Source organism: Strix aluco, chromosome 2, assembly GCF_031877795.1.
Source record: "Strix aluco isolate bStrAlu1 chromosome 2, bStrAlu1.hap1, whole genome shotgun sequence".
Lineage (NCBI taxonomy): Eukaryota > Metazoa > Chordata > Aves > Strigiformes > Strigidae > Strix > Strix aluco.
Window position 1 is genome coordinate 11,910,784 of NC_133932.1, and position 20,763 is coordinate 11,931,546.

At 40.3% G+C, this 20,763-nt stretch overlaps 1 protein-coding gene across 7 annotated transcripts in view; it reads right to left on the reverse strand.

Annotated features, from left to right (window-relative positions):
- Positions 1 to 586: 586 nt before the first annotated feature.
- The window catches only part of IMPG2 (interphotoreceptor matrix proteoglycan 2), a 62,686-nt gene continuing 42,509 nt past the window's right edge, over positions 587 to 20,763 (reverse strand). For 5 of the 7 annotated variants that reach the window (XM_074811207.1, XM_074811178.1, XM_074811186.1 and 2 more), the window contains 12 exons: positions 20,310 to 20,327; positions 18,042 to 18,286; positions 17,347 to 17,429; positions 16,508 to 16,573; positions 13,253 to 13,577; positions 10,380 to 12,790; positions 9,258 to 9,477; positions 7,862 to 8,072; positions 5,502 to 5,690; positions 5,127 to 5,325; positions 4,192 to 4,271; positions 587 to 3,301 (listed from right to left, as the gene is read on the reverse strand). In XM_074811207.1, coding sequence (XP_074667308.1) covers positions 3,289 to 3,301; positions 4,192 to 4,271; positions 5,127 to 5,325; positions 5,502 to 5,690; positions 7,862 to 8,072; positions 9,258 to 9,477; positions 10,380 to 12,790; positions 13,253 to 13,577; positions 16,508 to 16,573; positions 17,347 to 17,429; positions 18,042 to 18,286; positions 20,310 to 20,327 — 4,060 coding nt within the window. In that variant the 3' untranslated portion in view covers positions 587 to 3,288. The remainder of the gene's footprint in view (positions 3,302 to 4,191; positions 4,272 to 5,126; positions 5,326 to 5,501; positions 5,691 to 7,861; positions 8,073 to 9,257; positions 9,478 to 10,379; positions 12,791 to 13,252; positions 13,578 to 16,507; positions 16,574 to 17,346; positions 17,430 to 18,041; positions 18,287 to 20,309; positions 20,328 to 20,763) is intronic. The other 2 variants (XM_074811194.1, XM_074811197.1) reach the window with 2 other exon arrangements.

Here is a 20,763-nt window from a genome sequence, read left to right on the forward strand (position 1 = left end):
ATTCAAACCCACACTTTTTACTTCTGGCAAGTGAAAAACTGCATGTTAACTGATAAAAAGTACTGGTAGATTTGTACACAGAGCTGGTTTGGATTTTGGTTTGGGGTTTTTTTTGTTAGGCTATTGGGAGTTCTGTGTCTCTGCCTTGGATTGGGAAGGTATCAAAGAAAGGAAGTTCATTATTAAGTCCTTCTTGGGGTGTTGTAAGATACATCATTAAACAGTTTAGATGAAGAGGCTTGAAGGGGAGGGTGAGTGTTTGTTTTTAAGACTTCAGGATCACCTAAGTAAGAACACATTTTGGCTCTTTGATTAGAGACAAAACATCTTCAAAATGGGCACAAAGCTTAATGGAAAGCAAAGCACTCATGTGCCTGCCAGCATGAATTTTCAGAATATAGCCTTGCATACAATAACGAACTACATTTGGCATACTTGTTAGCAAAGGAGTTTAACGATTCAGTCAACTCTGTTTAAAAAAAACACCCAAGCTTTCTGATCCTACATGCACAAATCATCATGGCTAAGATACTTTCTCTCTTCATATCAATCTCATAGTCTCTACATTAATTTTATAGAAAAAATATTTTGGAAATAATTTTTTATTGTAGTGAAAATAAGATACCATTATGTTCATATGTATACACACACACAAAGAAAAGACTCACTATATATACACTGAAAAACCTCATACTCAGTGTAACCAAGACTCTCCTCAGCTTGTGCACAGCAAATAGCAGAATACCTTCAAAACGTGCCTGATCCCAGCTGCCATCCACTGCTGCGCTGAGCCAGAGCAGCACCAAAGCTCCCAGGGCTGGCAGCCCAGCTGCACACAAACAACTCCCAAGCTGATGCCCGCCCTGAGCCCAGTACTTCTCTGCATTGTACAGCTACCATGATCCCAAGGCCCTGGTGTAACAGGATGGCTCAGCCGTGCTGCTGCCAGGGCAGGAGGGAGGGGGCTGTGCAGGAATAAACATGGTAGAGTGCTAGCACCATGTCTTCTCCTACAAGCTCTTAAGAAAATGTAAATCATCACAGCCAATGTTTTGACAGTCCTGCTCAGCTCCCACTGAAGTTGGGGACTTTCACCACTGACTGTCAGGAGCAGAGCCTCTCCTGTGTGTAAACTTCACTGAAGGGAGGGTATGTTGAAAGCTCTACAAGTGTCTCTGTCTCTTTTTCTACTCTATAGGCAACTGGTAGCCTTTCCCTTTGAGCTGTATGGACACGTAGCACTGATGAGAGTCCCCAGGGATCAGTGGTTATGCCCTAGTATTATGCAGCATACAGAGCCAAAACCTCTAGTCCCTCTCTTCTGTGTAACATGTAAAAAAAAGAAAACCCAAAACTGCAGAGAAACAGATTAGTCCTTTCTTCTACTCCATTTTCTATTTTCACCTGGCTATGTGGACAGCCTACTGAGAGAGGGAAAAAAGAACTGAAACCTTCAAGAACTGGTTTCAGACTCTGGACCAGCGGCTCTGAGAGCCCTTGGGTCACCCAGCAGGATGGGGCCTCTGTCTCGTCACACCTGGTCACAACAGTATTCAGCAGCACCATATTATTTCCTTCTGTCTTGTGTTCCTTGGGCTTACAGTGGTTTATGTAAGCATTTCTTTGATGGATATGTGGCTCTGATACCCATTCCCTGCCACTCACGGCAAGAAGATACTACGCACATGATCCAGTGAGGTTCTCCAGAACATGTAGAAGAATTGCATTGAAACATTCACTTGTGTAGCTAAGCTGCCTATAGACAAGTAAGTAATTCTCACTCTCACTTAACTCTAAGAAAATATCAGGTGGCTGTTGGCACATGTGGGCCGAGAACTGCAGACTTTGTAGAAATAACAAATAACTTGGCCTTGTTTGCTAGCAGAAGCTAATGTGAGACTATTAGTGCCCTAACACTGACAGCCATGTTAATGCCTTAAACAAGAGACACCGGCTGACCCAACAGAGCGCCAGCACACGTTAACATGTAGTCAGAACTTTCTTCATCACTTGGAGATAAAACTCCATTTCTGTACCTCGGATGTCCCCATCTCAATTCAGCTATTTTAAAATGCTTCAGGCTGACGACTTCTGTTTAAGGAATTCTACACTGACTTCTACTAAGCCAAGAATACTCTCATTTTTTCCCTTTCCCAGAGGAAAGTGCTGCCATCTACCAAATACGCATGCACTTAAGTACCACAGCCTGACTTTGAAACAGAGCTGATGGCAGGCTATCGCCCAGTTCAGTAAAGAAAATTCAAATATTGTTGGCTGAATTCAACATTGAGTAAACACTAACTCTTTTTTTAAAAAGGATGGGCACAAATGCCACGGTAGTATTTCATCATTAAACTATTCATCTTTCTATTTCAACAATTAAATCCATTATGAAAATAAGCTGGTAGGGAAATACACAACAAATAAATAATGCATATTAACTTATAAAATATCAAAACAAATTATCTACATACCAAAAAAGTCAATGTTAGTCACTTAAGCTTCACAGAACGTTTATATGATAGAAGCCCTTGTGTGTCTGCCAGGAACAGCTGGAGACCCAACCATCCTGGCTTTACAAACACTGTACTGCACTGCAGAAACGCTGCCCTGCCTTGCCAAGGCGCCCCAGGGGGGGACTGACAGGCAGGGGTGATGCTTAGTGTTGGGGAGAGCTTTCAGGAGGCCTGCAGGCTCAGGGCTGTGTTCTGTTTTGCTAATGCCAGGTGACAAAATGTACATCAGGCAGCTGTACAAAAGAACAAGTTTTCCAGCAGGGTTATGTTTGCATTTACAATAAGAATGCTTTAAAATAATGCTAACATAATTCTAGCGCAGTAGTTCTCCCCTACAAATCATTTGCATGCAAAGCAAATACTTGTTTCCACTAGTGCCTGTGAAATCACTACAGTAGCCCCCAGTGAGGGGATAAATGCCAGACGGGGATTTTAAATGTGCATTTTAATTTGGTTGTGCATGTATAGTCTCTTACCTGAGGAGATTTTTTGCCTTGCTATACAAACTTTCACTCTCTGTTTCAGAGTTAATGAAAAATGAACTTTCATAACCCCTGCCACTTCTGATCACCTCTTAAAAATGTCACAGAAAAGCCAGAAGTAATTGAGATAAACAGACATCTGTACATTTTAGCCAGTCATTTAGAAAACATCTGTATCCATCCATGCAATATTAAGACTATAAGTAACTTTGCAGTTACATCTGAGCCCATTGCTATGGCAACAAGGTAGTCTTTATCTCCCACATGCATTCTACTGATTTCTTTTTTTCTTAAAGCAGCTTCCTGAAATGAAAAACAGAGAAGCAATGATTAAGTTAGTCTCTTTCAAACATTGGATTCAAGGCTTATATGAGGCAGCCCTTACTACTTTCCAGCTGTGGAAAATTCAGGCGCTGATCCTTTTCAAAATGAAAAAATGAACAACTGACATGGAAAAATGTGAACTGCTGTTATTTTCAATTTAAAAAAAAGAAGGATAGTTGATGATCTCTGACCACAAGATTTTTGCTACTGTAGCTGTTTTTAATAGGGTCCCAAGGAATAGTACTACAGTATCTTTCAAACAAACCCAGCTAGCTGTAATTTGCTGCTTGCCATAGTGAGTACAGTTCGTAGGAGTGTGTATGCTAATAACGAATTCCTTGATGGCCTTTCTCGTGGTTAGCTTTCATCAAAGCACACAACTCAGCCTGGTCAATTGTTTGGAATTGTAAGCTTTCTATTATGGTAGGTGCCCACCACACCAGACAGGATTGTACTAGTGATCTCTTAGGTTTTGGTTAGTTGCCAAGTCTTGACAACTCAAGACAAACTAACATGCTTTTTAAATTTCTATTTTAAATAGAAAACTAGGCCATAGTAACTACACTAGAAGAGTTAAGAAGGTTCTCTCTGTGCTTTCACATGTCAGTGCTAAACTGATGTCAGTGCTTCTCTGACACCCATAAACTTTGGGATTCCTCTTCACTGCTTTTAACATACCTTCTGGGGCTGTCTGCTTTTGACACTGATTATTTTAAGTACTTAAAAGGGTTGAACCTCTTCAGAAATAATCTTAACCTCTAGTGTCCCAGCATTTCTAGACCCTTTATATGAAAAATACAGTAATATAGTAAAGGCCACATGAGAAAATATCAAAGGAGTCAGTTATGCAGACAAGACATTTCACTCACATTTGATGCTGCCTAACAAACTCTGCAAACTGACGGTCTTTAGCGTAGAGCTCTATAATTCGAATTCTGTCCTGAATTTCCTAGAATACAAGAAACACAATTGTAAGTACATAACAGAAATTAGAATAGTACTGAAATAATTGATTTCTGTTTTTTGGAAAATAAAACTCCTATGCTTTGCTATTTTGAGGAGTAGAGCTTGAAATTGGGCACTCCAATACTTAAATTTTTTTATGCCTTTTTTTTTTTTTTTTTTCAGCATTTCATTGGAATCCAGTAATACTTTACTTTTTAATCAAAACCAGGGTTTGAACAGACTGTGGTATTACAGCAGGCTTTAACAAAACCATTTATCTGTCATAGATACTTTGCGTACAAGCCCAGCTACAGGCTGGATTCACACCTCTCACAGTTGTTCCTGGATGTAAATCCCTTCTCTTTCCCCTTAGAGTGTAAACCCTGGATACCATGCATACAGGAAGAAAGGAGAAGGATATGATCTAACTTGCACATTAGAGAAAGACCGGAACTTTAAAAAAAAAACCAACCCTGTTAAAAGGCCTGGATGTGCCAGGCTTTCACTGTATAACTACTCTTACATAAGGTAGTTGGCATTAAAAGCTAAGGGCTGTGTCAAGCAATATAGCAAACCTCCCCAACTCCCGTGAAGTCACTTTAAGCAGTCAGCTCCTTTATCATGTGAAATTCATTATAGGTCAGAACACACCCAGTCCTTTCTCTATGCCTAAGAGCAAGCAGGGAGAGAAATCCTTTCCCACTTCTCTTAAGCAGTTGCAGCAGCCACAGTTGCAACTTGTTTATCTAGAGCACAGACACTAGGAAAGTTTGCGCCCACCCTCTCAGGTTACCAGTGTGGAGTAAAGTTATTGTTTATGTGATCTTTTCCATCCCACTGTGAAAACAAGGTCGTTTACCTCCTTAGTAAGCTCACTGTTTTCATAAATGTGCCTGATCTCTTCGCTGCTGTAGTCTGTGGATGTCTCCGCACTGGTAGAACTGTAGGACGTTAGCTGAGGGTATCTCCGATAATAATGGCTGTAGCCAGTTGTATCACTTTCATACATGGGGTTGTATTTAACTGCATTCTCAATGGATGAGAGGCTGTCACCCTGCCTGGGGAGCAATAAACAAACTGTGAGCTTCTCTGCAGCCTGTAAGGGATTAAGGAAGCCTGGCATTTGGAAGCGCCTGTACATCCTCTTGCTCGTCAACTGCGTGATACAGGACTTGTGACAGAATTATCCTTATTGTAGCAGATGTGCTTTAAAATATTAGATGGTGTCACTTACCCCTGTGAGTACTCGGTGTCACTCTTTGTGTACTGGTCTCGAAGGGTCCTGGCCAAGAAGAAGATGACAGCAGATGCCACAAGAAGGAATCCCGCCACAGAAGCAATTGCAATACCCACTACCAGTGGCTCAGACACATATTCTTCACAGTGCTCCCCTCTGTACCACCAGTTCTCTCCTACACGACACCTGCAACAAAGAAACACGGGGAAATCAAACACCAGCAAAAGCTCTGCTTACTGTAAATGTGTTTAACTTCCTGTAGTGATGTGCCCTCAGTTAAATCACCTCAATATATACCTTTGCATGTTAAAACACCAGCTTTCTTTTGTTATTATTATTGTGAACAGCCTTTTTGGTATAGAATCACAGAATGGTTTGGGTTGGAAGGGACCTTAAAGACCATCTAGTTCCACCCCCCCTGCCATGGGCAGGGACACCTTCCACTAGACCAGGTTGCTCAAAGCCCTGTCCAACCTGGCCTTGAACCCTTCCAGGGAGGGGGCAGCCACAGCTTCTCTGGGCAATCTGTGCCAGTGTCTCATCACCCTCATCATAAAAAAATTTTTTTCCTTATATCTAGTGTGAATCTACCCTGGTTTTGTTTAAAACCATTACCCCTTGTTCTGCCGCAACAGGCCCTGCTAAAAAGTCTGTCCCCATCTTTCTTATAAGCCCCCTTCAAGTATTGAAAGGCCACAGCAAGGTCTCCCCAGAGCCTTCTCTTCTCCAGGCTGAACAACCCCAATTATTGAATTGAGTGAAGATAGGTAAAATAATAAAAGAACAATGCATTTGTGATGGAAAAAGCCTATGGTTTTTGCAATTTAGAGTATCCTGTGATGCGTTAAAACTGGAAGGTGTTAGACTAAGTAAAAATTTATGCCTCGATTGAACCTTGCACATGACATATCAAACACTGTAAAAGGTAGAAAGCAGTTGTCTCAATTATATTGTAATGTAAATACAAATGAAGGTGTGTTAAACGAGTAGAATGTTTATAGCATAGTGAACTCCACAATGGTTAGTTAAACAAATACATAAAATAAATTACTAGAAAGAAGTATGTGTCCAAGATTGTATCTTTGGAAAGGTTGCTCAAACCAGCATTCAATATTTCTGCCTTGCTGTGGTTCTGAACATGAGAACTTTAGTGTTAATACTGACTTTAAATATACCAGTAAAGATAATATATTTGCGGTATATGTGTTTGGGAGTTCTTGCTGTAAAAACCCAAGGAATTGTAAGGTTCACTCAAAGCAGTGAACCTTATTAATAAGAAACATCAGTAAATTAAGTCTTCTAACATAAATCTCTGAAATAGTTTCTGAAGGTAGTAAGCAATACTTTAAATTTTTCAAGAAGTTCTTAATAAATACTGACCAAATCATGCCTGAAACAGATACTTGCCTGTTTCTAGTTAACGCTATTATACAACTATGATAAAATTTATACTACATCTGTGATAGTATCCATTTTTGTAGCTTTAAAAACATTTTTATTTCTCCTGTTGACTCCTAGGAGTCTAAGTTTGACTTTAGAGACATTCTAGGTAAGCTTTTTTTAAAAAAAAAAAAAAAATCACTTGAAATAACATAAATAATAACTACTAGTAGTCATATTCTTTTTTGCAATAAGTGTCCTTTTGTTGATAGGTATATTTTGTTTTTAAAGATAGACTGTTACGTTGCTTGAAAAGGGAAAAACTAAGTGCAGTGTCAGAGGGAGCATCAGTTTGTCTATCTTGTACTAAGTCTTTCCCATTGCCTGTAAAATACAGAGATCCTGTTCAAATGCATCCTTATCTTTTTAAAAGCAAAAATTTGAACCAGGGGGCCTGTGCCTTGATCTCTTTATGAACTACACATGATTATTCCCATATGACCAATGATTTATGACTTTTTCTTAACCAAAAGTACTATTTTTAATATATTTATGCTCTATGAATATGCCTTTCAGATACAAGTTTTTGTGATGGAATTAATTATCTCATATGTTTTATGACATTATTTAACACTTTTCTACTTGAGAAAATCCCTGGAGATCAAATCACCTTCATTGACCTTTGGGGACAGAATTTAACAACTGAGTAAGTTCCATTACTACTATTTTTCCTTATTAGTTTTATTTTCTGATGTTTCTATTTTATTACAGAAATTTGTTCCTGTCTGACTTCTTATATTTACAAAGGAAAACTGACGTTAATATTGAGACTTCCACTCAGCAGCATAACATGAATGATAATCACTTGTAACACATTATCTTACAGAATTTTGCACAAATCTCATTGAATGCTACAACAGAGGAGACAAGGGTTTCTCATAGAGGAAGCCTATGCTTCAAACAGCAGGATGACCTACCTACAGATGGCCCCTTGCCCAGGGCTTACGTCGCACTTCCCGTCATTCAGGCAAAAGTTTGGTTGCAGATCACAAATGCTATTGCACGGCAGCCCATCGATGCTGAGGTAGCCAGGATTGCAGACGCACTCGGCTTCCCCGCTCCAGCGATTTACTAAGCATTCGGAGAACTCATTGCAGGCCTGGAACTTGCAGGGATCTGCTTGCTCACCTGAGAATACACAGAGCAGAAAATATTCATGATGGGGGAGAACCTTAACTGAGGCAAAGTGCTGGCTGTCTGCTGCCATTTTCTCTAATGGTCTCTTAGTTAAAATAATCCACAAAAATCCAGCATGCATCTTTCCTGAGTAACAAAAGGTTCTGCTGAGGTGAATAAGCACTAGGGAGTGTTCCTCTGCACAGTGCATTTCAGTGCTATGGCTAAGACCACCCAACAAGCCAATCGAAAAAGCAAGTATGAAGTGTTCTTTTTCTTACTGGAACTTGCAGTACCTCAGATTTCTCTTGCCTGTTGGAACTATGTTTTGCAAATGAGTAAAACACAGCTAATCTCCAGTATTTCTTGTTGTAGAAAATCTAGGCAGTGTACAGGGGAGGGCAAGGGGACTTCGGGCACTCAGCACCTGCTGTGAGGTGATTTGCCCCTCTCTTGTAGCATTTGAGATATCTCACCTGTATCGAGCTTAAGAGGGCTGGTGTACAGTTAAATAATCAATATCTGATTTGTAATGCTAATTAGACCATCTTTATAAGAGAGCTACCTCAGAAGAACAGGCTAATTAGACCATCTTTATAAGAGAGCTACCTCAGAAGAACAGCTACCATTTGCCAACCGGTCATTTTTCTCTAACCTTTAACAGGAAATATTTCCAAGTTGCTTCTATGGTAAACTACTGGCTAACCTGGACAGGGAGAAAACTTTCTCCCTGTACCAGAGGATTGAACTAAGGCAGCCTGTAACTTTTTAGTGTAACCAAGACCTTACCACAAGAGTGAAACAGCAGTTGTTACCTGTGCAGATACCTACCTGGCAGCTAAACTGGCTACCTACCACCTGTGGAACAATCACATCCACCCTGTTCTTGCCTCCCCCCTCACTCCCCTCACTGAAAGTGCAGTGGCATTATATAGACTATTACATTAGCCAGTTTTGTCCCCATATTTCTATATAGGCCCTATATAGTTTGCTCAGTCTGGGTCCCACTTTGATTTTCATCTCTTTAGTCCCTTAACAGACTTTTATTTGTTTGTTTGAATTCTGTGAAAGACTGCCTTTCTAAAGCCCAGCCTGTGAAAAGCACGGGGCAGTCTCTGAGCTGCTGGGATCCTTAAATAAGTTCTTAAAGTTGCTCTAAATTCCTTGCTCTAAACTGCATTTCCCTGCCATTCTTACCCGATTCCACGTCGAGGGAGTATTTATCGATGGCCAGGTTCATGGTGTGATATGCAGTGTTGCAGAAGTCTTCTAGGATCACATACACGGCGTTGGTGACATTCCGAGGCACAGGTTTGGCAAATTTCATTCGACTGTTCACCACGATGCTGCCATTTCTGAAGTTCAGGATTTCCAGATTCTGGAAGCCTGTCAAATTTGACTGGAGGTAGGGCACCAGCTGCAACACAGGGGACATGACAGAAAAGTTGATTCTTTGAATCTCTACTCAAGCCAGTTGCACTGTTACTGCATCAGACAGTGGGAGTCTGAATTATTTTATCCAAATCCCACAGCAAGAGCATTAAAACTTTACCCAGCTGGGGCCCATGCTGACAGCCTCCCAGGAGCCTGAGTACTTCAGGCAGTTGTTAAGAGTATACCGATTTGCAGACAGTTTGCAAAAATCTATGATGCAGAAATGCAATTCTTGGGACATACCAGATGCTCTCCCTTGATCTAAGCACCAGGCATACTCACCATTTCACAGGGGATTTCCTTCAAGCATGTCCCCCCTTCCCTCTCTCGCCTTTGCTCCCTTCATCTCCCACAACAAAATGGTCATTTCAGTCAGGAGAGGGGAATTTCCTGGTTAAAATTTGGCAGTTCTTGCTGTATACCTCCCGTGAGGCTTTGTAGCCATCAGTCAGTTTAGGGACAGCTTAGTTCCCTGAACTACCTCTTTCTTAGAATGGGTTGAACATGTTGCAGAAAAGTTACCTCATCACAGCCCAGATTTATTTATTTCTCTCTCCCTATAGACTAAATACAGAGCACTCTGGAAGCAAGTAAGGGGAGTGTCATAGTGACTTCAGCTATACTGATACATTTATTGACACCAGCAGAGCATTTGGCCCATTAGCCTAAAAAGTTACACTTCAGAGAGACTACTGACTGACTGAAAGACAAATGTTTAACACACCCCACCCACCCCCATTTCCAGACAGAGTTTTCCCAGGGAGAGACAATATCTGTAAACACCAGTCCTGAGTTGCTCTCTGCAAAGGAGAGCCGACAAACTATTATTTACCAACAATTTTTGTGTATCTAGTGGTGGACATTTAGCACAGAAGTGATTCTTACCAGTTCCAAGAATCGCTGCTCCAACGCTTTGTATTCAGGAGAGTTTTTATTAAACAGGTCCTCTGAAAATATCATGTTGGTAACCCGAAGGCTGAAAAACACAACTAGAGCTCGTGATGGGACAAGACTATTACTGCGATTGTCATGTGTGGCCCAAGCCACACTGGCCATCTCTGTGGACTGGACACGAGTTGTTAGGTCCACGTGACTTTCAGTCATGCTCCTCCCCTCCTCAGTCAGCTCAGGAGGAAAGTGGACAGTGCTCACGTCATCCAGGTCCACTGAAACATCCAGGGTTCTCGTTTCAACTCCCACCCTTGTTGAGGTAGCCACAGACGATGACGCCGTGGATCCCGCAGGAGGGAAATGGGATGGAAGCTCAACAGTGCTTGTTGTTACGCTCACCGTTACATAAGAGTTCATAAGAGTGCTGAAGCTCATGGGAACATGCATGTCATGGTCTGTACCACCCTGATCAGTGAAGGCCTCTAGAACAGTGGTCTGATCCATTACAGAAGGAACTGCAGTTGAAACCTGAGTGGCAGTTGGCATTGCTGATTGCACTGTCTGATCTAATGAGTTTTCTAGTGCTCTGTCAGTGGGCCAAACATCAGCTGGTTTCATCACTGCTGATCCAGTAGTGTCTTGGCCTGCCAATGATGAATCGAGGGTTTGCTTCTCTTCTGTGGAAGCATCAGGGTTTACCATGGAAGCATCACGGTTTTCCATGGAAGCACCGGGGTTTACTGTGGAAGCAGAAGTATCAGAGTGTATCATGGAAACATCAGGGTTTAATGTGGAAGCGCCAGAGTGTACTGTGGAAGCATCAGAGTTTACCATGAAAGTGTCAGAGTGTGCTGTGGAAGCATCAGGGTTTACTGTGGAAGCAGAAACATCAGAGTGTACTGAGGAAGCATCAGGGTTTACCGTGGAAGTGTCAGAATGTACCGTGGAAGCATCAGGGTTTACTGTGGAAGCAGAAGTATCAGAGTGTACCATGGAAACGTCAAGGTTTAATGTGGAAGCATCAGAGTGTACTGTGGAAGTGTCAGGGTTTACCATGGAAGTGTCAGAATGTACCGTGGAAGCATCAGGGTTTACTGTGGCAGCAGAAGTATCAGGGTGTACTGTGGAAGCATCAGGGTTTAGTGTGGAAACATGAGAGTGTACCATGGAAACGTCAGGGTTTACTGTGGAAGCATCAGAATGTACCGTGGAAGAGTCAGAGTGTGCTATGGAAGCATCAGGGTTTACTATGGAAGCAGATGCATCAGGGTGTACCGTGGAAGCATCAGCATGTACCGTGAAAGTGTCAGCGTCAGGGTGTACCGTGGAAAGATCAGGGTGTACCATGGAAAGATCAGGGTGCACCGTGGAAGGATCTGCAGCCAGAATACTTTCTGAAGAGCTTGTGTCCAAACCACCTATTGTAGCAGTTTCAGTTACATCCAACTGCTCCACTGTGAATAGTTCTTCTATCATAGTCCTGTCTTCATTTTGGTATTCAACTGCTTCAGAAATGATGTTCTGACCTACACTGGACTCTTCAGGTTGCTCCATACTGACGGTCCCTGTAGATGTAAGGAGACTGTCGTCCACAGACAGACCTGTATTGTGTGGTGAGACAGGGGCCTCTCCAGTTGGCACGTCTACGAAAGAATGATCCACTGAAGGCTCCAAAACCAACGGTGGTTTAACAAAAGAAGAATTGTACACGCCCAATGTTTCTGTCTGTGTAGATGGTTCCACGGATGATGGTTCTTCTGTCTGTAACAGAGACACCTGCTGAGTTGTAGTCTCCGGAAAGACAAATATTTCAGACTCATCGAGGAAATCTTCTTTTGTGTTGGCCATACCTTCATTCCCATCTTTAGAAGGATCATCATCTAATTTATTCCTAGAGTTAAGAATATAGTCTAAGATCATGCCTTCAGGAATGTCCTCAGTTCTGATTAACAAAGACTCATTGTGATCTTCAAGCCAGCTATCAGGACCAGGGTATAAAACCGGTTCCAGTGTTGCTTCTTCCCAAGGCCAAATACTTGATTCCATTGCTTTTCCTGAACCATCAAAAGCTGAACCAGACCCATCATCATATATAACTCTGTCTCCAAGGTATATATCAGTTTCATCTTCCATATGGTGTACTTCGAAGGGAAAAGGAAATTCTTCCATAGACTCATGCAACACAGAGTCTGCATCATTACTGCCTGCAGGACTACCTGGAGTTACTTCTTCCTTCTCTGCAGATACTATTTCTGTAACATCAGTCTCTATGACTGATGAAGAGGCCACTGTTGGTGCAGAAAGCAGAGGAACTGCATAATCATCTGTAGCTGGAGGTTCTTCAGGCACAAGGTGAGAAGGACTTGAAGGCAAAATGTCTTCAGATAGTCTAGTATCTTCAAACACTAAAAATAAAAATAAATTTCCAGTTAGTTGTTGTTTATGATAAAAAGTGTCAAATTACATTCATTTTATTGTCTGGAGATCTGTATTCAGCATGTTTCCCATGATATATCCTGGCCTTTGTATGCCAAAGTCAGAAGGACCCCTGTTGACCTCTCCCACTTTTCATTCAAGATATTCTACGGGTCAAGTCAAGATGTACAAAAATACTTCTGTGCAATTAAACAAGTATCGTGTGTGGACCATTTCCTGAAGGGATAAACAAGTAGTATGAGCCGTTACAAGCATTTCACCTTAGCATATTGTTCTTGGATACATGCACACAGGAAAGGTAAAAACTGTCAGAGAAGGATATCCAATTTTTTAGACCTTTCTGAAAAGTCATTTTAGTGAATTATACCTTCGGTGAGTATCAGGAAACACTGGCATCCAAATTTAAGCTTCAGTCAATGGCATTAACTTACCATCTAAAGAATTTGAGGCTGAAAGTCGTTCCAGATAGTCCACAGAATCACGCCCTGACACTGGTGCAGTGACCAAATGAGGAGTCCAATTCCCGTCCTCAAAATTCAGCCCATCAGGCAAAGAAGTGACATCAGCCTCTGAGAAGAGCGGAGCTTCAGGTGCCAAACTGACGTCAGAGTTCAGATTTTCTGGTCTTGGCTGGATTTCATTGTCATTGGACTGTTCAGTATCTGAAGTGGAATCTGGTTTGGTGAAATCAAAGGGCAAGGTATTGCTGACAGTTGACTCATCTGCTGAAGGCCGTTCAGCTAAAAAGGTGCTGTCCTGGAACATAAACCCACTATTAATATTTCCACTATTACAGGGGAAGCATTGGCTGTCCATGTCGGGCTGAACACATAGAGGGTGTTAACAGCAGCCAACAATAAAATCTGGTACTGCTGCCTCTGTGAGGCAGTAATGCAGCAGGGGCCACACTGGGAGGGCTGGCAAATATATACCCTTTGCTACTCATGTGCACTCTACATGTAAAATGCACATCCTTGTGACATACATTTCGTGTCCAGTTGTGTCCACTAAAAAGGGAAAGAAGCCATTCAGATGGTTTGGAGTGCAGCTTCACTTATGGTATTGGGAAATTTACTGACTATACCCACCCAGTCTCCTTTCCTTTACTGAAAAAATGGATCTGTCCATTTCTAATTAAATCAAAGATAAATGTGCACAGTACTGCCTGCCTTCCTGAAGCATGAAGAGGTCTTAACAGCTGTTAATCATCAGCTACATAATCAATACAGTAATTATATTATCATCATTACTATGATACATAAAGCAGTGTAGAAACTGAACTTGAATGCATGCATGCCCTATGGTCATTTATTGCTGTATTTTAGTATGTGGGCAGGAGAACCCAGGAGGGAAACAAAGACCATAATGTGAAGAAGAGCATTTAGAACCTGGGATAACTTTAATCTCAAAGCCAAGATGCCTGTGCGGGGTTTAAAAAAAAAAAAAATAAAATCTATCAGCAGTAATGATGTACAACAAAGAGTATGCACAATGAATTTGCAAATTGTTTGAAATGTGAAGAAAAAAAATTGGGTTTAAATCTCCAATTTGCACACCACTTGCTTACTACTTCATACCCCAATCATTATTTGGTTTACAGTTAGAATACTTAGCCCATTTCATCTTTGAATATTAATCGACTGCCACGGTGTCTCATGAGGTAAATATATTGGGAAAAGCCAACAAAGAGATTAAGTTATTTGGTCAAGGCTACAAAAGCAAGTTGACTGCCTAAACCCCAGAAATTAGTGCTTCACCCACATATCAATGCTGTGCAATAGTCTGATATGGACAAAAAAACCCTGGGGGTATGAATAACTGCCAAACAATTTCAAGAAGAAGCAATTTACTAAGAACTAACCAATTGCTGATGGTGACTAGTAAAGGTAAGTGGGCAGCGAACACAGGTTTCTGTAACACATATTATGGTTCAAAACCATTTAACCATTTCTGTAGCTCACCACTCCTGCCTAATCTCTTCCTTTTACTTGACCAGCATGAATAACAGGAAGATTCTAAATACTTTTTGTATTGAAATTTTACTCCTGGTTGAAACGTGGGTGAATTAAATTTTCAACTTCATTCAAACTGCATTTGAATGCTTTGGAAACAAGCCAGTTAAGGTATTTTTATTAAATTATTTGTCTACCTGTATTGATCACATTTTTATAGCCAGTTGTTATACCACAGTCTCCTCATATTTTTTAATTTATATGGTAACGATCAGTTGAAAAGTATATATACCATAGACATGCGCTCCAGCAATTATATTTTTTGGCAGAATTGACCACTATAAATAAAGCTGTAGAAAAAAAGTTACTGTGCAAGATTAGAAACAAATTACACATACAAATTCCATAAAGAACGAATAAGGACTACCAGCAATAGCCTCTCAATACTTTTTTTTTATGTGAGCATTTAGTTGCCAGGGATTGCACTTCATCATTTATTTGAATGTGGATAGATGTTCCTATGACAACTAACATTATTCAAAGATTCTTGTTACAGTGCAATATATAATATTAACAAGTTTAATATCATATTGGCAAGTTCTGGTTTTCGCTAACGGCTTTTGAAAGCCTTACAAATATGACAGATGACTGCAAACACAGAACCTCCTCCCTGATTTTCCATTTCCTGCTGCCAGAAAGGCACTGTATTCAGTAAGCCAGAGCATTCTACCTGTTACAACTCAACAGAAATAACAAGAAAATACAGGTTTTAAAAACTAGACTTGATTTTTTTTTCTTCACTTAAGAGAGCTGTAAAACTCAAAGAAAAGAATGACTGATTAGTTGGTACCATCTGCTAGCAATTAGATGGTGAAGTCATGGTAGTCCCACATAATGTCATGAGTATGGATGATAATACAAATCCAACTTATTTTCAAATCAGCTAGGAAAAATAGCAGCAAAATTCTTTTTCATAGGTAACAGTTCTACTTAACAGTATCTACTTGAACCATATAAAGCTTTGACATCTGTGGAAGTAATTGACTAATTGTTTCAGCCTTGTTTACTGTTTAAGCATGTTTATGATTTTCTTAAATTTATCTGAAGTTAATTCCCAAATTATCTGTGTATTGCAGATTGTACTCAGCTGGTTTTTGGATATAGTCAATATCCTTTACATAATTAGAGGTTTTGACTGAAGACATAGATGACATTATTATTCATAGTCCATGATTAGAGAAATGTAACTTCCAGAATTTTTTCTTGTATATACTATTCCCTAAAACTGGTTTAAAATTTATTATTGCAAAGCTACCTCTACTCTAAAATCTTCTTGCCTGCACATCTGTCAGAGTATCTACAGATAGAATGTAAAGATGGCAGAATTCTTTGTCTTAACTAAAATAAGCATCTGCAACATTTTAATCTAGTTAGATAGTTCTAGTAAAGGAAAGCCCTTTCCTGAAAGTTAACTTCAGTTCATGTTTGTGCACACCTTGTTTAAGGCATTTATGGCAAATCCATTTGCATTTTAGACATCAATGATTAGTTTTTAAAACTCAGGGAAAACTGGCATGAAATGAAGGATATTATACCTGTGACTGTTCTAACAATAATATTTGGGTTCTGTGAAGTGACTACAAATTTTGCTTCTGTAAAGATTTCAGAAGTTGGCCTGAAATTAAATGTGTCTGTTCAGAACACTATCTCATAATGCACTTAGTGAAAACCTACCGTCAAGCATAGGCGGACCTGGATTTTGTGGCACAAACTGAGCTCATTTCTTCTTGGAAGGCACATCTGCGTTACACAACAGAGCACAGAGCAGAAGCTACTGGATAAATCCTTAAGACCACACAATGCTCCACCATTCAGAAATTGTATCTGCCGGCAGAACTAATTGACTTAATCTCAGTGCCGCTGGCACCTGACTTGGGATCTCTGCTTAAAGCCCCTTTGCACTGTACAGACATGGGCCAACAGGGAACTCCAGTCTGTGTTCTGGGTTGTTCCAGAAGTAATCAGAGAAGATAATTACAATTTCAAGAGGGAAAAAAAAGAAATCACTGCCTATTATTTTTCTGTGTTTCCTTTGCTGGCATTAAGGGGATGGACATCATTTTAAAACTGAGAATTTTCAGTGAAAGAATTTTCAGTAACAAAAGGAGCACATGAAACTTACCATTTTCTCCCTTCTAGCAGCCAGCTTTAGTGCTTACATCTATTTCTTGCTTTCCAAAGAAAGATAGTTTTGTGGGAAGAATCACGTCTTTAGAGCAATTTACAGTCTAAACATTATGAAAAAACAGACAAAGGAAACCTAAGAAGCAAGGCCTGACTGTACAGCCAGGAACACGGTACTGCCATGCAATATAAGATGATCACAGAAAACTTGTGCAACAGATACCAAACCATCAGATGAGAGATTTCACCAGGTATAAGGTGTGCCTTCATTACTACTTATTCTGCATGAAAAACAGGATAGAGAAGCTCTGGATGCTGGTTGCAATTCCACCTTGCTGAGTTAAGTTGTTCAGATGTGCCTAAAGGCCACCGCTCAGAACCATACTCACATCAAACTCTGGGTGCTCCAGCACAACTGGATGCTCAGTAATCCAGGATGGGTCTTCTGGTGTAGGGCGTAGTAATGCTTTCACTGTGGAAATAGAAATACTTGGGATCTAAAGGCTGCAGTAGCAGTGTGAGGAAGTTGTTTGGAAGACTGAAAACCCCTCCCTCATCTCAGATTTGTGAGCAAAATCTTTTCAAAAAGTGTGCCAGGGAGATTTTGTTTCTGGAAATGCCCCCAGATCACTGACAGGAAGCACAGAGGAAAGATGAGAACAGAGGAGTGGACAGCACTCCTTGCCACCTCTAGCGGGACTGTTAAATGTTCCACAATAAACCAGGTATTTCCTTTGTGCTGCTCAAGGGCAACACAGGGCTACTAAGCTGAAAGTCATCTTGGTGCAATGTGTCTCATGTGAACCCCACTCCCCCTTCTATTCCTGTTAATTTTTTGAAGTATTACTGAAATTGCACACCACAAACCTCTGTGTCAAAGGAAAAAAAGAGGCTAATCTAATGGATTAAGAATGGGATACTACTGCTAATGACTTGGTTAAAATCAGAGCAAAACAACCTACAACACAGTTGTTCTTGTTTCTTTTTAATTATTCAGAGGGCAGCTGAATAATTCACTCATCTGAGATTTATTTTTTAAAACTTCAGATGTGTGGACCACAGATGCATCATAATTAATACCCACCATTAGTAAGCTGGAGAGAGTTAGGGTCTAAAGACAAGGAATTGTTTTCAAGCAAGGCATTTTTCTGAAGGATTTCAGCAATATAATCTCGGAAATCACTGATGGTGTACACCACTGTTGGATTATCCTCTATGCCTGTAAAGGAGTTGTCCTCCACCTTGTTGGAATGAAGGTTAATCAGGTCCCAGGTGGCATTGCTGATGGCTTTTCCATCAAATGTGACAGCATAGTGAACTTCCACCCCACTTCAGTTGTACAAAGAGAAAGAGAACACGGATGAGAGATGCAAGGTTCTCCAATGTATACCAAACACTGCGATATTTTTTTCCCAAGAAACTCTGTCAAACCCTTTTTTAATATAAAAATATATTGTTTTCAAGGATTCTAAATAAAACCAATTTAATTCTTTTCACACTTGTATCTGCCTGCCTGTGTTTTCCATCTCTGCAAAGTTCTCAAGAAAAAGGCTACCAGAACCTGACATCTGGGCCCAGACCTGTATTGCTACTAGTGAATGGTAGACAGACCATGAGCAGACCAAAACATTGGCTTTCTGCCATCGTTATTAATGGGCCCACCAGCATGCAGTGGTGTGAGTGATGACTTTAAGATCATGCCAGTGATGGGAATGGCTCTGAGGTACAAAAACAGCCAGGAAAAACAGGCTGTATATAGTAGCAATCTGCAGTAGCAACAGGGAGCCCTGATCACTGTCACTGTGCAGCATCAATATGCTTGAAATAATGTCTTTAATAGCAATAAAATGGTATTGAATACATCTTACAATTGGGAATACTTTTCTAGACTCATTTATCATTTATTCTTTAACTAAGCTTTGAATCAGTGTACAGTTGAGCTTTTTTCATATTAACTCTCCTCCATTTTCTTAATTTTCTTTTCCTGAATATGTCTGGATGTCCTTTCCCACGTGACAGCATAGGCAGCAATCAGATTTACGGACAGTGGGCATAAGCACAAGGGAACTTTAGAAAATATAGCATATTTTGGCTGTACACAGGGCCCAGCAAGAAAGTGAAGTAATCTATGAAGTGTTAGAAGAATGTGCTCCAGAGACAGGTTTTCCTCAATCCACAGAGCTGGGCTGGATTGCTAAAGTAATGGCTCTGTTCAGAGAAGTCTCTAAACCCCCCGCGCCAGATAGGACAGAGACGTAATCAGCAAACACACTGACTAAAACCAGGAGCCTGCTGGAGTTCCGCTGCTGACTCTATCATTGACATGAGCCTGCCGTAGGCTCACCATGGGCACTCGCTGTCAGCAGAGGAAATAAAACAGGACACCAGTAGTGAAAAGGCACAGCAAAGATGGAATACAGTATGCTCCTCAAAAGTAACATTTAGATTTAATACAACTGTGCTGTCAGTTGCAGTTAATAATTCCTAACTAATAACTACGACACCATCATCTGGAAAGGGCTAAAACATCTGGTGCTTGGAACACAGCCTTTGTGAATAGTTGCATGCATCTTAGCCTGCAGAAGTGCAGAGTAGTAGAGGATGGCTTTAAGTCACTATTGTTTGTAAAGAGATTTGTGTTTTCTAACCTTTCTTCTAAAATTAAAATGTTTATTCTCTGTAAAACTGCTTGTAGAAACTGGTTACGCCTTTGCTGAGAAACAAAAGAAAGTAATAAATCTAGTAAGTTAAAGGCTGCAGTTCATTTTCTGTCTTGTGAAATTCTTAAAATATGAAAGGAGGAAAATTTTGGATGCCTAACCTGCGTATGCCTGATGAAAACCAAGTCCAGACTGATCCCATCTTCTGCTAAGGAACATTTATAAAACTACTGATAAGATGTGCAGCACCTCTGGCCTTGAAGCAGCTAAGGCAGCTGCCTTTGCTGAAGAACTATGGTTTTCTTACCTACTTTAATTTCTATAATAACAATCATCCCATATCTATGCAAGACTTTCTGCAAAGTATAAAAACCTTGAGTCATCATTAAGCAATTTTGTTTTCTTCACAAAAGAGATTCCTATACACAAGTTAGCCCAGTAGCTGACTTGTGTTTAGGAAGATTTTCCCCAAAGTAGATTTTTATGATTAGGACTTAAATAAGCAAATTGGGTTTATCTGTAACCAAAACAGATCAGTTACTTGCAGTTTCTGGTAAAACCCCCTCACATGATATTTATGCTGGATAACTATCTCGTTCTGGAGCCAAAACTACAAATCCCCAAAACAGTGTCCTCCAGCTAAACAAGTTTTTCCATCTGTACTATGACAATATCTATCAAATTGTCTTTACCTGTCCTCCTCAGGAAAGCTGAATATAGAAACAAAACAAAACACAACAGCAAAACCTGTTAAATCACTGTTATAATTTCCTTTAAGTCTCCTAACTTTAACAAATTTGCTCTGGTATTCTACAGGGCACACAGATTTGAAAAAGCATACAGCAAAATAGTTATAGTTACTCTGCTACATAGCAAACTGTTCTGCTTTTACTGAACTGAGATATTGATCACAAGGAATCAGTAAAGCAGAGCCATCTCACCTTATTGCAAATAATGCAGTTAAATTGCTGTCAGTACCAAGAAAATCAAGACTCATGAAATTCTACCTAAAGGTTTAGTTTACAAACATGGTTTTTTGTCATGCACAGCAGAGCACAGAGCTCTGGTGCTTTGCCAGAAATACCAACCTTTTATTTGTCTTCTCAAATGAACCAAGAGCTTTCAAACATATTAGACTGGAAGGTT